The 18,360-nt window shown below is 34.5% G+C and overlaps 2 protein-coding genes across 3 annotated transcripts in view; one reads left to right on the plus strand and one right to left on the minus strand.

Moving 5' to 3' along the window:
- LOC128993984 (uncharacterized) overlaps positions 1 to 2,803 on the plus strand; it is a 36,758-nt gene extending 33,955 nt beyond the window's left edge. For both annotated transcript variants that reach the window (XM_054418145.1, XM_054418146.1), the window contains one exon: positions 1,439 to 2,803. The gene's annotated coding sequence lies outside the window, so the exon portion shown is untranslated. The remainder of the gene's footprint in view (positions 1 to 1,438) is intronic.
- A 1,026-nt stretch (positions 2,804 to 3,829) lies between these two features.
- On the minus strand, positions 3,830 to 18,122 carry LOC128994395 (NEDD8-activating enzyme E1 regulatory subunit). Its single transcript, XM_054418940.1, has 10 exons — positions 17,728 to 18,122; positions 17,075 to 17,239; positions 12,028 to 12,210; positions 11,325 to 11,671; positions 9,648 to 9,799; positions 7,414 to 7,547; positions 6,079 to 6,281; positions 5,709 to 5,845; positions 4,932 to 5,049; positions 3,830 to 3,982 (listed from the first exon to the last, which is right to left on the minus strand). The coding sequence occupies exons 1-10, from the start codon at positions 17,793 to 17,795 to the stop codon at positions 3,870 to 3,872; spliced, it is 1,620 nt and encodes a 539-aa protein (XP_054274915.1). The 5' UTR covers positions 17,796 to 18,122; the 3' UTR covers positions 3,830 to 3,869.
- Between the last annotated feature and the right edge of the window lie 238 nt (positions 18,123 to 18,360).

Genomic DNA, 18,360 nt, shown 5'->3' on the forward strand with positions numbered 1-18,360 from the left:
GAACCAAACTATTGTTAACACTCACACGACAGATATAATAGGCCTTTAAAGAGTCAAATATTATAACCTATCAAGGACAAGCATTCAAGGTTACAATCCCAGTATACAAAATACGAACTTAATAGTTTTATTTGAAGAAGTTCACAAAATGGTATTTATTCCAATAAAAGAAACAAATGGTGGACTACGAGAATAGATATTTCATAACATGTAAAAGATCCAAATTAAATGTACAGTACTATCTTTTTGCATCCCAATAAACTACTATTTAAGTAAGAAAACCATGTGTAAAACATACTCCCTTATATTAGTACATTTCTCATCCTTATAGATCAGCTGAAGTCAGTTTTATTGTTCTGTCCGGTGCGCGCTGTCTTTAGAGATCGTGTTTTGTTTACAATTGTTTCTTGTTTTCAGTCATTAAAAATCTCGTTTAACCAAATAAAACAATCTAATCATAACTAATAACACGTCCCCTAGTTATATAACCAAACAGTAAAGAACAAATCATGAAGTTAACTATAAAATAATAGAAACACAATTTCGTCGACACTAGCGATCAGTGTCACCGGACATGAACTAGGCACGAAAACGAGCTTCAAAGATTACAATGGGATGTAAAGTTTACTTGTGTTGGTTAGTCTATGCCAAGACTATAATGCATTTTCTACCCTAATAATCATAAGAATAATATGAAACATACTTCTAAATATATTTATTTTATCGACTACGTTGCTCTTACTCCTAATTATTCGTAGGATACGACATTATGGTACCGATACGATCGTAGGTACTACACTTTCGGCAACACTGGCCAAAAATCTTCGTGCTTGACTCCTATTGGACAGCACGCGAGGCTTCTGATTGGGAGTTAGCGAGTTCCGCCGAGGGGCCGAGTTAGCCACTTCCGTACGAGGACGGAATTCGCTAACCCGGCTCTAGAGCGGGTTAGCAGGTTCCGGAGTTAGCCAATTCCGAAACCGAACAAGTTAGCGAGTTCCTCTCATCGACCAAATTTGAAGATAGGGCGTTTAACATGGGGTTAGCGAGTTCCAGAGTTAGCCAATTCCACGGACCCGTAGCCACTATTGATTAACACTTCAAAAAACAAGTATTTCTTGAGCTAGTCTAGTTGGTGGGCAAATGCGCGGGTTTAATTACTGTCTTATCACCTAAGCAATTTGATTATCCAATAAGAACAAAGTTTTTTCCTAGTCCTAATTTATAATTCATGCCTACTGGGAGAACAAAAAATAGAATAACTCTTCCCATTAAAATTACGTTAGTGGTCTTATTTTGGCCATAAAAAAATAAATAAATTACTCCTGTACTCTACGGTTTCAGTTAGGGGGAACAAACAATACACTAGACAGCCAAAACCTAGCTTTAGAAGTATACAAATAAATTTGCTACCAATCATATTCTACTTTCTTTTCAGATGATAACTGGAGCTGCTGAATATGTTGTAGATGGACTCTGGACACTGTTAAATTTCTGAAGAAAACTATTCAGAACTGCAGCTGATTATGTACTTTGGAGTACACCTACCAGTGATGTACAACTTCACCAACACCATAGCTTTTATTCCTAGGGCTGCTGATTTGGTTTTTGACTAATCATTTTAAAGGGATTCGATAATGAATTCCATTGTGTATAACGATTTTTTACTCAGTCTTCTGCCTTCTGGGTTGTTAGGTAAAATACTGTTTAAAAAACAAACTTTCCTCTACAAGTAGGCCTTAAATTACTCTTTGAGATTAACTTAATATTTTAGATACTCTTGAGACTAAATTAGCTTTAAAAACATGAAAAAAAGATGTTGAAAGTCATAGATTGTAAGAAAAAAAGTATGTTAATATTTCGAAGAAATATCAGTATTTCTACTACAGGATTAATAGAAAAAGTATTTAAAATGAACAGGTTTATTTTACATGTTTATGATTATGCTAAGTAAAATACTCATTAGAATTTCAATCAAATTGCTTTTAACAATTGAACTTGAAAAAAATATGGGCCTTGTTCAAAACCAGACATGACCTTTAATGATAGGATATTGTAATTTTGGAACTACCTATCTAGCTCTCACAGATAAGATACCTAACCTTGTTGTCATATATTAGGGAAAACAAGTAAAATTTACAAGGATTAATCAGCAGTTCTAAGAAATAATCATGTATGATGCAAGAAGATAGTTCAGCAACTGTATAACATCACACAGCTATTTTCATGTATAATTAATGTGATATTTTGCAGCAATGCCTTTTTTTGGAGATTTTCTTGTAAATAAAAAACTCAGGTTACGGTTAGGTGTAAGAATTGATCTCACATTTCGTTAGAAAATATAAATTGATTTACGCTGATTGACTGAACATGTTATTGGTTTACTGCAAATTTAATACGATTCCAAAAAGGTTTTTTCGATTCATAGGGCACTAATGAATGACTAGGGATTGTGTATTGTAATAAGAAAGAAAAGAAGGCACATTTTGACGCAGTAAGTATCTTGTATTTACGCAATTTATGTTATGTGAAGTCATGTGATTATCTTTATTTTGCATCCCACAACATTTTATGCTCTTATAAGAAATGTTGCTACTTAATTAAAGATTTTTTTACTAACAGGTCATCAAAAAGCAAAACTAAAAATTTGGGACTGCTGTAAAAATGTGTCAAATTTAAATTAGGCTATGCATTTTAAATCCGCATTGTTGTTCCAAACTTACTGTTTAGTTTTAAATAGTGCTGTATTTGTTTAGTATATGTTATTTCAAATTTATGTTTAATTTTGAAAGGGAACAAAATGTATTTAATGTTCAAATGTTTGTGTAATAAAAAGATTCATTCTTGTAATCATAAATAAATCATTCTCCTTCTTGATCATCGGTTTTTAAAATTATATAATTCATTTATTCTTTTGGAAGTTGTACTAAGATATATTGGTGGATGTGAAATTCAAAGTAGGCTACATATGAGTGATGAAACAGTTGCCTATGGATGGAGTGGTGTTATTTTTACACTTGATTTAGAAGCTGGTTTAGATAACATTTTTTTTGCAGAAGTAACTCAAACTTAACAACCACAACTTATTGTGCATATCTGTGGCGAACACCTCAGAGGTGTTTTTGCTTGAACACCTAGTTTCATGTATTAGTATCACCAAATTTATAATAATTCTAACAGTGAAAAAATCTAAGCAATTCAATTTTCTTCATCCCACCATGATCCATGTTCAAATATGAAATAAGCTTGTTTCAGCTAAGTTCCCATAGTATTCTGCCTTTGATACTTTTTTCCCCTTGGTATATATGAATTGATCTAATTATCAGGATAGCACTGCGGGTAGTCTTAGTACTCACTCGTGCGGACGTTAATCCACACCAGGGAGTATCGCATCCACAGTGCATGCCTACAAATATCCACAATTCGTGACCTAGTAGCTGGATTACAGGACGACGAAACCCGTCCCAGTGATAGTGAAGAATAAGTTAGTTGACATCACATTCTATGTTGAAGTTGTAGCTAGTGTGAGGGGAAAATGAACTTTTGGTCACTTTCAGTGTGCTGCTATAAATTATTGAATTTCTATTGGATTCTACCATCATCCTACTAACAGTAGAAGTCACAAAGAATAAAACTGTATTCCTCATATTGTATGCCTCCATAAAGATTTACATCAATAAAGTCATGAAGATTGGAAAAGATCAACTGATCAAATTTTCAAACTGACAACAAAATATTGCTAGTTCAATGAGCATTTTTTGTGTATTTTTATAAATTATTTTATCACAGCTTTGTTTGATTAGTGAAAATTTAAAAGAGAAAACATGTAAGCAAACACATATTTTATTAATGAATAATAAACAAAATTATCACAGAAGGAACACGGAGGTGTTAGAAGTGATGGCATCGTACAGGAAAGTGTTGTTGATGGGTTTGTACTGTCCGGTGATCAACTTGATGGTTTCCTGGGCCACGCAGCCACCTATAATCAAGATCATTAAATTATTAACTTTGTCAATTAATTCTTAATTTTCCGTTATACTAGGAATGGGTTGATTATGATTACTTCCGTTCCTAGCTGGAAAAGAAAAGTAGTAAAGAGTTCACAGAATACGTCAAGGTAAGTCCCTCCCTAGCGTAGAATCAAGGATTTAATGTATTGCAACAAATTAGGAAATGTACATTTTGTACATACATAACCAAATAGTAAAGCACAAATCTTGAAAATAACCCTAAAATAATAGAAACAAAATTTCGTCTACCCCAGCGATCGGTGTGGACGTACATGAACTAGACACGAAAAACAAGCTTCAAAATTTACAATGGGATGAGAAGTTTACTTGTTTTGCTTAGTTTATGATGTTACCAAACACATGTTTTATCAACCAGCAAAAAAAGGTAACATTTAAATAACTGGTGTTATAGATTAGTTGCGACTAGTGAATCAATCTTGTTTCTCAATCCAGGGAAGTCAGCCCATAGCAAGATGGAGGGGTCACATTTACTTGTTTCTTTATGAACTCCAAAGTATGAAAACATAAAATGGAGTTGACGTTGGAGCCATGCTTATAATCTGTCATCAGATACAGTAATATTGAACCCATCACGTAGGTACTTTCTTATACGATTAACCTACTTTATAAACCAACCTTATGTGATGTATAAGGTACTTAACTTAACTTTAAGGCGCCTAAGGAATATGTCGGCCTTAACTTTAGGTTTAATGTAAAATTATCAAACAGTATTTTTTTAAACAACGTTTTTAATGATTTGTGACTCGACATTCATTAGTTCAAACAGAGAATAGCCAATATAATATTTCAAGTTTGTTGAATTAACAGTAAACTATCATTGGATGGTAATTTAGGTCCAAACAACACTTTTGAGAAAGAAAGCAACATAACAAAATCACTTAAACATAAACAAATTACCAAGGAACGAAGATACTGAGTGTAGTTCCGCGCCGCCATAGCGACAGATCTCGTGGACGTAATCATCCTTTGCCACCGAAGGGCAGCCCCACTCATTGAGCAGTTTAGCTATACACGACTAAAAAAGTACATAAATAAGTTACAACACAGGGAAGTAAAACATTGTAAGGTTTTATGGTAAAAGGTTACATGACAATCTTCAAAATGTGGAAGACCAAGATGGAAACACTAGGCCTAATTCATTGATGCAGTATAATTTTCACAGGGGGGGCCAAAGAAATACAAAATGTGAATTAATAACTAACCCAAACAAAATTATTTTCTGTAGACTTCTTGAAGAAACTTTATCTGGGGAATACAAGTATGTCCTGTTGTAATTAATATAAATCAATTTTATAGGCCCAAATTAAATAGCAAATTAGCCTAACTGCTAAATTATACCTTTATAAACCGCCCTTGATATGTAAGCTTGTTAATAAACTTCCTAAATATGTTTTGACAGTGATTTAAATATGATGGATAAGATTCATGTTTTCAATAGGACAGAAGTGGTACGGTAAAAATTGTGTTTTGACCAAAGCATTATTTTATGGCTTAATTGTCCAGCACATTTCACATCCTCATTCAATAACCAAATCTAGCATTTCGGAAGGATAAGTTAGGTAAGTCAAGTGGTAAAAAAGTGTTTCGAAAAGACAACAGACAGGAATATTGTGAGAAATTTCTCCTGTGTAATTAATTCACAGTTAGACATAAACATTATCTTTGAATTCTCACCTTCAGCTTGACAATATCTGGCTCGACCTGGTCATCAAATTCGCCTGGGTAAGTGTTGTACTCCGCAAAGAATTTATCAACACCCCTCATCATCACATGATATACCATCAAACTATCTGGGGTCTCTAGGTTGACAGCTTTAAAAGAAAAAGATCACAATTGTAAACTAATTAAAATCAAATTTACTGTAGAACCAAATTAAGCAACATTTGGTATTTGGTTATTGAGTTCAAAAAATTACAACAAATCAAGTTAATTTTAATCAAAGCTAGATGTTTTTTCAACTAAACCATCTTGATTCAACAAATGAAACCTATTTTGTTTTTTATTTGTTGTACAACTAAAAAAAATGTTATAAGCATATGCTTACCGATAGTGTTAGCAGCAGGTGAACGAGGGTCGTACTCATCAGCAATACAAGATCCACGTAAAACAGAAAGTGAAGCAGCGTGTTTACAAAACTGCTTCACGTCTGCTTCAGATACCAGGTCATCAGGTTGATTGAGCTGATGCAGTAGCTGTTGTACTCTGCGATACACTACTTCTGCATCCCTACTCGCCTTGGTGTAGTATCTGACACAAAAGTGAGGTATGAGCGACAGGAGACAATAATCCCGAGTCAATGGATTGCAAACCAAGAAAACATTGTTAGAAACCGAGGATGCAATTTTCTAGTTTCAATATTAGGTAAAGAAAACTTTGGAGCAAAGAATTTCGTTAAAAATAAATTCTGATCATAGGCCTAGTATAAATAATCACTGACTATGAAAGTCATTAACATTTCCCACGGTCATTAACATTTTAACTTACTTTGGCTCAGATATTTTTGCTGACTCGTTGCTCTGTCGGTCAAGCTTTTATGCTAGGCTTGGCTTCAAAATCGAGCCATTCACACACTTCAAACTTTAAAAATAATCTTTCATAAATACTAGTGTTTACAAACACAACTTAACCGATAAGTGACAGAACTTGACTGGTCAATATAGACACATAGTGATACGAAAATTGCTATAGACTAATAAATCAATATCCCAGACTGCTGGATTACTGGACTATTGCACGGCTGGATTATACAGGGTGAATCGGACCACCCGTGCACATACTTTACGAGAATATACAATCGCTTGTGTAACTATATGACTCACTGATCAGGCATACAAATGTTTACAAATACCCAACTCTAGAATAGCTAGAGTTCTAGTGATCTGGAATTTTTTGTGGAGGTCTGTCTCGGTCCCAAACCACCCAGAAAATCCAAAAAAGTTACCTTAAATTCCCTTTTTACAGTTGTTTTTAAAATGGCTATCTAATACCGTAAGAGCTAGCAAAGATTTGAAAGAATGTTCATGGTCAGAAATTAAATTTTCTACAAGACACTCTTAAGCGGTATCAAAAATTGCACTCCTTTACCTTCACAAAACGTCCTACTTCTAAAATTTGTAAAACTTCTTGAATTTTTGACGTTTTGTAAATTATTTTTTGGTCATATATTTTTGTACTTTTAATGATCCCAACATGGAAAGAAATGTGCCTAAAGTGACTTTTTTGAAATTGAAAAACACACGCGCACATTTTAAATAAAAAAATGTAGTTTTTTACTTTTTTAACGCTTGTTGGGCCAAACCGTTGTGCACGGGTGGTCTGATTCACCCTGTAGAGATTTAACTGTATCAATAAACACCACAACAATATCTCTCAAACTCACAATTGTTGTAGAGTGATATATCTAGACGTGTCTGCTGTCATGTCAGGCAGAGATCCACGTAAAGGTAAGTTTCCGGCTCCCTCATTCTTGACAAAGTCTCGGACAGCTTTTGCGATAATCCAGAACGGCTTACTCTGTGAAACAGATAAATAAATTTTAAAATCATAATAATAATAATTCTTTAATAAATTTGTTTTCTTCAAAAATATCCTTTACTTGAAATGAATCGTAATTTTTTTACTGTGGTTTTGTTTTGAGTAAGTTATATAAACTACAAAGCTTTTTGAAATGTTTGCATTGACTGTTCTATATCTTTGGGCCTTTTATACATGAGTTTCTTTGCTTTTGAGATGGAAAGATCACCTATAAGTTCTTATTTAAAGCTGAATATGAGTGTTGGACAAAAGTAGGATTAGGCCTAGAGTGAAATGATCTGAGTAGATTTCTTTCTGTTAAAGATCAGCTGTTTCTTTAGCTAATTTTATCCTACTAATACTAGAGTACCTGTTGCTCGAATTCGAGCAATTGCTAAGTAGGCTATTACAGGCGTTATTTTAAAACGAATAACAGTCATAATTTCTGATGACTTTAAAAGAATTGACTCAAAGATTATAGAAATACTCAAGATGTACATAACAGATCGATATAATCAAAATTTCTTGTAAATATTGTTTTCTACAATAAGCCTTACTCAAAGCCGGATTATAAATTAAAAAAAAAAAAATTATTTATATTTCTTCTCCTTGGTGGTGTTCTATGCCTATGTTTCCATAGTTTGTAAATCAGCTCTTTCAATGATTACTAAGAAATGCAGTACAGTGTTAATTCATTTTTCTTTTTATTATATCAAATTATCCAGGCTCTCTAGCCTTTTTTTCATTGTAATATTTAGGCCAACCCAAATTCAAATAGTAAATATTTTATTTCAACCAACTCAGTAAATGTTTGTAGCAAACTCCTCGTTCTCACTACCACCCATGGCTAAAGTCTGGGACTTATTTGCCAGGCCAATTCCCCGTGAAAATCTTCTTTATTTTTAGGCTTCAGCCACTTTCAATCCTCGTCCAGACACATTATGTGTCCAAAAGCCTAACAGCACCACTCCCTTCCCCATACCGCCCTGAGGGATAGGGATCATTGAGATTCGCTCTAACCTTTCTCTTCCCTTCATGGGCAAGTTTTCATTCCTTTTCTTTCAGTAAATTAACTGTATGTATTATTAGAAAAAAAAGAAAAAACTTTGACGATGTCTATTGTAATACTTGTATTTCTTAATGACAAATAAAGATCTTGAATCTTGAATCTTTCTTAGTTTTTGTTTGTTTTTTTTTTTAATTTAAAAGCCTTTATGTATCCCTGGATTTTCCTAAATTCCCTAGCTACTTTTCTAAACGTCTCAATTGTTTCCCCTTCACTCATCATGTTTTATTTTCTCATCTCTAGACCTCTCTTATCCAAGACTTATTCCTGTTTTCTCCTATTTGTATCCTGAAGTGAACAATTTATAAATACGTGACTCGTGGTTTTTATTTCTCCACATCTACATACTTCCTCTTCCACCAGGTGAAATCTCCACAAATTTGCCTTGAAATTTTCCATGTCCTGTGACAAACTGTGTTTAGTAATGGCCCATCTCCCAATCTTGTTCCAGTCTCTTTCTGATGTTAGGTATATATGAGAACGTTTACCTATTTTTAACTTTAACATGAAACACTCTGCTCCCAACTCATTTGCCACTCATCTAATATCTCCTCTCTTCTGTTTCCGATGTAGTCCTACCCGCCTCCTTGTCTTCCAAAATCAACAGCTTATGCAGCGATTATCCAACAGTCCTAAATTGAATGTGAAATCTTCAGGCAGCTGTTGGAGAGCACACTTAAACCCAACACGGAAGGGTGCTTGCTGTATTTGGCTATCAACGACAATAGTATTATTTGTAGTTTGCATTTCGTTCGCGTCTACCAGTTGAAGTTCGCCGGCCTCCTCCTATTGGCCGTCCTGGTCAACGTCCTGGCTCTGGAGATTCCCATGTTAACCTTATGAGTAATTATATTTTAAAGGAATAAAAGAATTTAGTCAGTTTTTGACTGAATTCTTTGGGAATTATTGTGCCATTAGATAAAAAAATTAGATTTTCAAGCGGTTTATTGTAACAGCCATATTCGGTATACATTTCAATAGCCTAAGTTTTCTCGCTGGGCAAACCATCAAAACTTTGTTAAAGTTAGTCCCACCTTTGATGTTAAGTTGACACAAGAACTGTCATTTAGAATTTCTTCAATATTCTTCGGTAAGGTTGTGGCCATAACAGCAAAGTTCACAGCTCTGATGGCCTCCTCGAAGTTCTCTTCATCCACCGGGTTGCCATGCTCATCCCTTCTCATTTCTGTAATACAATGTTTTATTTATTCAGGATAATCATGTAATATTTTAAGATACCGGTAACTACAAACCATACATGAATAGTTATTTGTGTAACTAGTGGGCAAAGTGGCACTTTGCTGCACACGAGAGCAATGTATACGAGAGGAATGATCTCGAGTGCAGCAAAGGCCTTTTGCACTTGTGTTACACATTATATTTTTCCTACAGTCACTATAAAACGTATAAATAATTAGTCTTTCAAACACTATACAACACGTTTTTAGGTTCAGCAGGCAACACAAATATAGGTGCCCTAGAAAAAGTAGTACCCGGTCCGTGTATCATTCTGCTATTTTTCCTCGGCAAGAAATGTGCTCCGCGCTTTGAGAATATAGTTCCGTATGTTTTTGTAATTTTAAGTGGTTTCCGCGCCTAAAAAAATGCTTTAAAGGTATTATCTTGTTTATTAAGATCGTAGGAATGTTTTAAAAACGTTTAAAAGAAAAGTCCAGAAAGTTCAGAAATACCGAAACTATCAACACGAAATGACAGGTTAAATTGTACTTATAGTCAATCAGCTGCTCATAGTATTATTATCTTTGAGAGTTGCCAACCTATTTCCAAGCGTACACGGATTACGTGCATAATAGAACCACGCTGTTTTGTGTTGTTTCGTTGGAATCCTGATGTGCGGCAAAGTATAAACCATACGACAAAGTATAAACCGTACGGCAAAGTATAAATATGCAGCAATTAGCAGCTATCTGTACTATAAACAGTACAAGGAAGCCAACTTTGTTCGGGTGACTGTAGGAAAAATACATTTGGGGCATGCTTAAAAAAGGATAAACTATTTCAAGAGGAATGAGTACATACTTTTTAAGCCCTATAGTTGTCAGTATTGTTTTTTAATCGTAAACCTTAATTTTGATTTCAAAACTTGGTACAGTACATTCTTTTGTAACAGATTTTAAAAGATGTATAATAATCAATATTTCCTGCTGTGGAAGAAAAAAAATTGTATTTTCAAAGAAACTACTAAAAATAAGGGGTGTTGACTGGCCACAAACCAATAAGGAACCACCTTCACAAACATAGGGCACAGTCAAGCAGACCAATGCAGATTTTGAGCATTGGAGGCTGAATGAACCAAACACTTGTGACTGGATTGTCCAGCTCCAATCTAGAGAAGGTTGAAATTCCTTTAAATGTGACCATGAGGTAAAAGGAAATAAAAAGAGATGAGCTTGTTAAGTCATCAAGCCATTCTCCAAGAGCCTAAGGCTAATGGACTGAAATGACGGGTCGTACAAGAGCCAAAAGAGAATGTATAGGTGGAAGTAACTTGGCATAGCTATATTTTAAACTCTCCTCTCCTCCACCAAAAATGTGCTAAGTGTATTGATTTCTAAATTAGTTAGAAAAACAAAAAAATAACCATACCAGAGCTATTTAACTGTAATAAAACAAATTAAAAATTGAAAACCTTTACAAATGATTAGGCTGCACTTTAAAATAATAATAAACTGTCAAAAGTTAAAACTAGCCTGAGCGGATATGTTCCCTCAAAGACTCCTTCTCCTTGTAGTTCTTTGGTAGAGCGCCATTATGTTCTTCTCTCCACCTCACCAAACATTTATACAGCGGGACCAGATAAGGAACGTGACAATGATCTTTAAGTTCTAAATCCTGAAGGTTGATACTGTCCATGTATTGTTTGAGCGCTGGAAACGGACTGTCAAGGCGTAAATCAGGTGTCATGTTGTCTGGGTGTGATTCGATCACGGTGTGTTCTTCTATTTGAATCCGAATGGATCCAATGAAGCCATAACTTCGAGCGACAATAAGAGGGACTTTGGCCTCCCATAAATGTTTGGAAAGAGGTATCAATAACCTGTAAATAAGTTTAGATTGTATACAATGAATAAAATTGTATTATCTACAAATAGTATTTTATACAAAATATACAACCCATGATCAGTAAATTGAACAATACAATTTGGATATGAGCTAGTCTTGTTTTGTTTTTTTTAATTTTCTTAAAAAAATTACCTGTTTAAACATAATTTAGTTTTAGGCCCTGATAAGACCTGATAAGAAGCTGTTCATGACTCTTTAAAAAAATAGTGACATTTCAACTACGAGTAGGAATCCTGCTCAATATAATGAGGGAATCTGAGAGTGTAACAAAGCACCTGAGGAATTACAACTCGTATACATTTTGTTGTCTAACAAAGTAAAAACATGTACCTTTCAGGAATTCCTGTAGCTATCACTACATTAAAACCGCTGAAGAAATGTGGATTGTTTTCAAAAAGCTGGATTGGATTCTCTTCAACGTAATCTCCTCGAACATCAGGGTTCAGTTCCAATAGAAATTGAGTTGTAACCTCTGCCCGAGACTTTCCGACGCTATCCACATCAGTGAAAAAGCTGCAAAATTTGTTAAAGTAAATAGAACTAACGTTTAAAAAATATGCTAAAAAAGAAAGTTAAATTTATCAAAAGATGGACAGTGAAAGGGCAAGGACAAAATTATATCTATCTTTATCAGAATTTCACTAAAGGGCAATAACAATTTGCGGCAATAGTTATCATCCACTATCAGCTAAACCGGTGTGTAAGTAAAGCAAAATACTTGTTTACGAGTGAGGCCGTTTCCAAACGGCCACAATGATTTTGGAAAAGGTGATTGTGGAATTTATGGACATTTTTGTCCCTGCTATAGAGGTTTTCAGGTGGATGGATCAGGTGTCCTACTAATGTTTTTATAATGTTTTAAATTATTCATAGTAGTAGCCGTAATAACAATAATACCTTATATATATATATTCTAGTGCACCTGTTGCTCGAATTCGAGCAATTGCAAAGTATTCCAGGTGTTATTTCAAAACGAATAACAGTCATAATTTCCGATTACATGAAAGAGTCAACTCAAAAATAATGTAATCAATCACTCCACTACAGTTATCAAAACTGAAAACAAACTCACTCTGAAAACTAACACTTTTGTGTACGTGTGTTTGCTATGAACAGCTATAATTAATACAAATTATTCGTCTTAAATAGACAAAATATTTTCTTCATTAGAAATGCATTGGGATTTTAATGGCCTGTGGGGCAAAGCCGAGAACTTTTATTACAGGAATTGGTGAAAGGGGGCGTCTACACAAAAAATACTTAATTTTGACACATTGTTTCTAAAAATCCGTCCATTATTAACAGAGGAGTAGTGTTTTGTAGAAATCGCCTTCATGTATTATATATATGAGGATATTTGTGCGTCCAGACAATAACTTAATTAATTTTGTCCGATTTTGATAAAATTTGGTTTGAAGGTGTAGGGCGGGATAAAATTGAATGAGTTTGCGAACCAGCATGATCGGAACATGGGAACGGGGTTTAACAGGGGGTTTTATGGGGTAAAAATGGGTTTTTCTAATTTTTTACCCTTAAAACACAAAATTTATCAATTTTTCTCCAGACATTATTAAAGAGCTTAAAAAAGCAAACAATTTAGTATATCAAAGTGATTCTGTACGGTGATTGGTTACAGAGAAAATTCAAAAATTGTTAATTTAAAACTCCCATGTTATTTTTATGGAAAATATTGTAAAATGTTGTAGTTGGCTTGTTTATGGATATATTTTTATCAAACTTGGCGGATTTTTTTATTTCATACTAAGCTATTGATATTTTAATAAAAAAACACACATTATTAGTTTCCCTGTAGCAGCTAACCTAGGTACTTGTTAAACATAAATGTTAATTTAATATGTGACGTAATTTTCCTTTGAGCGAAACGTGGGAAATTACGCCACCGGTAAGGTAAACGAAGTCCCAGGAATCGCACGATTCGCGTTGCAGGGATTTTCCCAGGAGTCGATAGTGATTAAGATAGCCTTAAATTGATAGCCCTGGTTATCGGAGCTCGGGACGAACGTGGCGGGTTACCAGACACCACACTTAATATCACCACTCTAGTCAGGGGGCTTGTGGGGAAATTGGTAATTTTGACTTGACTGACTCCATGGGCAATAACTATGTGACGCTCTACTAGCTACTTAAGTTTAACTAGACAACTAAGTTAGTAAACTAAGTAGTCACCCCGCTTACCTACGGAGTTAAGGTTAACCTGAAACAGACAAAGGTTAGCTTAAGATAGGCCTAGCCTAGCCTAATTCCCACAGAGTCCGAATTTACAAAACAAAAAAAAAATTAGTTGGCTTAAGTTGCCCAGGTGAGATACAAAACGAGAAAAACTGAAACTAAAAATAAAACTGCTCCTTGAACAAAAAACGAAAATTAAAACTTCTACTTTCTCACGTGGTCAACTTGAGCAAACTTCGACAAAACTTGTCCAGCAGAAACCTGTCTGCTGGAACAAACTTAGGGTCTTTAAGGGGGCCTTAAAACGGACTTAAAATTTAAAGTAAGGTCTCATCGTAAACTTCAGGACGTAACTTTACAGAGTGAAACACCAACATTGACTTCCCTACTTCTTTAGGTAGCCTACAATAGTTGGTTGAAATATCGGCTGCCTAGGTCTGTGAGTCAGGCCTAGCCTTCGAGATTAGACAAAGTTCTATCAAATGAAAACTGGTAAAGTGATGGACGAAAACCTAAATGGTTTATTTCAAAGCTCACCCAAACAATGTAGATTATTGTTTAACCGAAACACTTCACTTTAGCTTGAAGAACTTCAGCTTCACGAATATTGTTAGCGAACAAAACAAACTTGCACACTTGCACGAAGTTATCGAGAACGACCAAACGAACGAACCACCAAAAAGCTGGGAATCAGAACGACCAATCCTTCACTCTTCTCTGTTCACCTCAGTCACAATTCAAGACGAGAAGTTAAACCGCTCGCTGATTGGACAGCAGAACCGAAGTCAGCTAAGCCCCGTGCCGGCGAAGGCAGGCGCATGACAGCTTCAAAAAGCTTTATAGCCGTGTAACCACAAGGAAGGTCGCATTTTCTCCAGACGCAGTCCAACGACCAAACTGACACCAACGTTGTCTGCAGTCTTGGAATTAGAGGTTAGGTATGATGTCAGTTTTTAGTGTTGCGACTATGCTTCTCCAACAGCCAACATCTGGCTGTTTAAGTTTTGTGGTTTAACCGTTATTTTACCCCCCCCCCCCCTCCCTACACATTTGGCCCGTAACAAATAGATTAATTTAAAATCAATCCAGGCAAATGAAAACCTGTAAAACAGTGATCATTTACTTTGTAATATGCTGCAACCATGTTTGTAAACTAGGGTTGCTTTCAGAGAGGTGAAAGCCAGTTGAGCGGAACAAACGTGATTTGATATTTGTATAAGTAACTAAATGTAAAAAAGTCAATAGATGTACTAATGCTGGTTTTATTGATTAAAATTATAATAATTCAGATTTGTCTTTACTACATATTGTTATTCAGATACCTCTTCCAAAAGTGCATTATGGTAGTTTTGACCAGGAAAATATTACAGTAGTTGGAATCTGGTATTAACATCCAAAAAGGGCATTAAAGAAAAAAAAGAGAAAGAAAATTTAACATTCAAATTCAACTGTAGCCTACAACAAAAACATTGGACTTCATTTTTCACCCTTAAAATCGGTTAAAGTAGGCTATATTAAAATATAAAAAAAACAGTAACTATTAAAAAAACGAGTATTAAAGTATAACATCAGGAGGGGAAATTTGACAATTAAATTCAACTGTGCAACATAAACATTGGTCTTCATTTCAACCCCTGCAATCGGTTAAACTCAGCTTTCTTTGCTGGAAATAATTTATGATTGTTAATACCAGGTATTCTTCTTGATGGAGGATATGATTGTAATGTAACTGGAATGTAGGTCTTCTACCATTATTAGGACGATGTCACGAATACTCATAAACCCCGACCTACCTTCCCCACATGCCTAAATTAGATCAGTGTTCAATCTGCGTTTTATTAATAAGTGTAATAACTTACTGCACCGTTCATGTAATTCAACATAATATAACCTGTGATGTATTATCGGATTAAATATCGGTTCGATATATCGCTTATTAAATCCTTATTTCTAACATTGGCTGTTTCTAATCAGCTGGCAACACAAATAGGTTCCTAGAAAGTAGTCACTGGTCCGTATCCCTCCGCTCCTTGTTTATGCTCCGCGCATTGAGAATGTAGTTCCGTATATTTTCTCGTTTTTCAGTGAATTCCGTGCATTAAAAAATGTTTTAACGGCATTTTCTTGTTTATTAAAATCGTAGGAATGTTTTAAAAACGTTTAAAAGAAAAGTCTAGAAACTTAAGAAATACTTTATGATTCTCTTGTTTACATTTTTCTTGTACACAAAAAACTGTCATATGGCTACTTTAGTCCCATAAGCCTAATGTTAAAATTTAGAAATTTTAAGTTCGTTTTAAGTTGCATTAGCATTATCTAATTGAAATTTGTTTGTTTATTAACCATCTCACTATTAGTCTAAGTAATCTTGTTAAGTTTAGCTGAAATGTGTTCTGCCGTTATTGAGTGATGTTGCTTTATTTGTTGCATTGAAGTTGATCCCAAAGAGCTACGCTCAATAATATAGGGTATTCTTGGTTTTTTATATTTTTGATAACCTTTTGTAATGTCGCATATTTGTGACGCCCGGTCTATAGCGTAGATAATAGTTATAATTTATAATTATTATATTTTTCTTGAAATAGCCCAAACGCCACATATATGTGATGGTTCATTTTTGTTTGTGTTTTTAGGTGAAAGTAAATAAAAAAATCAAGAACAGTAAATAATAATTGAACAAAGATAAAAGCTAGTATAATGCAGCATACATGCAGCAAAGTAAAAAGCGGTTTTTCCAACTATCATATGACGTCACCGATCATTAGGCCTATATCCACAGACTAAGCGACAGAGTTGAGCGACAGACATCCCTGTAGACCACTGCAGAGATTTCAGGGCCTTCAAATAGACCATTACAAAGATATAATCATTTTGATAACATTGGAACACCGACGCAAATATGCGACGTCAGTCTATTTTAATGTGACTAGCCAGTCTATGGAAAGAAATCGCTGGTCCATATGTACGAAAAATGTTGTACTATTGCGGTAGCGAACATGTTAATTACCCAAGTTATAGGGTGTACATAAAAAGTTAGCAAACATTAATTGGCAAAAGTCATTTTGTAAAAGTTTGTAGAAGGAACGCTTGCTAATGAAAGGTATATATTTTAAATTGTATGTCAACTGAATTGTAGGCCTAGGTTTGGACAGTTTCTTAAAAGTTGGATGGCTTGTTAGTTACTTACTTTGATCCCAAATCCTCTTCCGATATCGTTTTACCATCTACAATAGTAAATGCCCCGATTCCAGGAAGAACTAGTGACTTCAAAATTTCTGTTCCCATTCCAGTTGCATTGATTAGACAAATGTGAGCTGCTTCAAGAGCAGACTGGCCATGATCACCCCATAATCTGTAAATAACAGATTGTGGGATTAATTACAGAATGTTATATTAATATAATGCATATGAACCTAAATCAATGCTTGTAAAAATGATAGCTCTGGAAAACTATGAATGAGCTGCAGTAATTTTACATTCACTTCCTTTTAAGGTTCAACTTTCGTAAGGATGGTTCCCTAGATAAAAACTGCAATTGATTGATCATAGTCAGCTATTTTTATATGTTATCAATTTCAGTCAAGGCTAATTTGGGTACACTTCCATGTCTCTTGGCACAAACAACCGAATGAGTAATATTGATTAGGCTATTCAATTGTTTAATTCGATACATCGTTTGGTTGGTTAGGTTAGGTTAACCTTACCTAACTAACCAAATGATGTATCGAATTAAACAATCGAATAATTAATATTACTCATTCGGGTGTTTGTGCCAACAGATATGGAAGTGTACCCGCTAATTTAGTTATTAAGAGGGATACTTATATCATTTCAACGAACCTCAACTGTCGATCATATTTTTTGGTTTTCTCACTCTGTTCTGGAGATTTTGGAGCAGGTGAAGCCATTTCTTTGCAAGCTCTATATTGCAGTCGATAGACGATAATATTAAGCTCCTAAGCAAATAGGCCTAACTTAGTTGATATTTTGTTACGTTACAACTATGGGCTTAGTCCTGGTAGGCTATTTGACCTAGGACTAGCCTATGCAAAGGAATGACTACTTTCTAAACACTTTATTTCAATTCAAACAATCCTTTTGATTTCAGCTTATTGATGTAGCAATTAGTGAATGAGTAACACTGTTAGAGTAAAAATTAGAAAGAAAAATAACTACAATCCACAAACTACTTTTCATAAAAAGCCGATTGAATAAACGAATAAACAATAACAAAATTAAATTAGGTTAGTTTTAAGGAAAATTTTTCGTTTTCAACATTTTCAGCATTTTAGCTCATCACATCATAGCAGACAGTAGTCGGCTTTATTCCATATCATGTAGACACTATGTATAAGAATTGACTTGAGCATTGATTATCACAAAGAGTATTTTAAATAATTGACTATACATCCACATACATCTCCCTTGGCAGATGGGCAATCGCAAATATTTAATCTATGAAGTCTTGCACTG

Source organism: Macrosteles quadrilineatus, unplaced genomic scaffold, assembly GCF_028750875.1.
Source record: "Macrosteles quadrilineatus isolate MER2022 unplaced genomic scaffold, UCM_ALF_1.0 Scaffold_5__1_contigs__length_97177068, whole genome shotgun sequence".
Lineage (NCBI taxonomy): Eukaryota > Metazoa > Arthropoda > Insecta > Hemiptera > Cicadellidae > Macrosteles > Macrosteles quadrilineatus.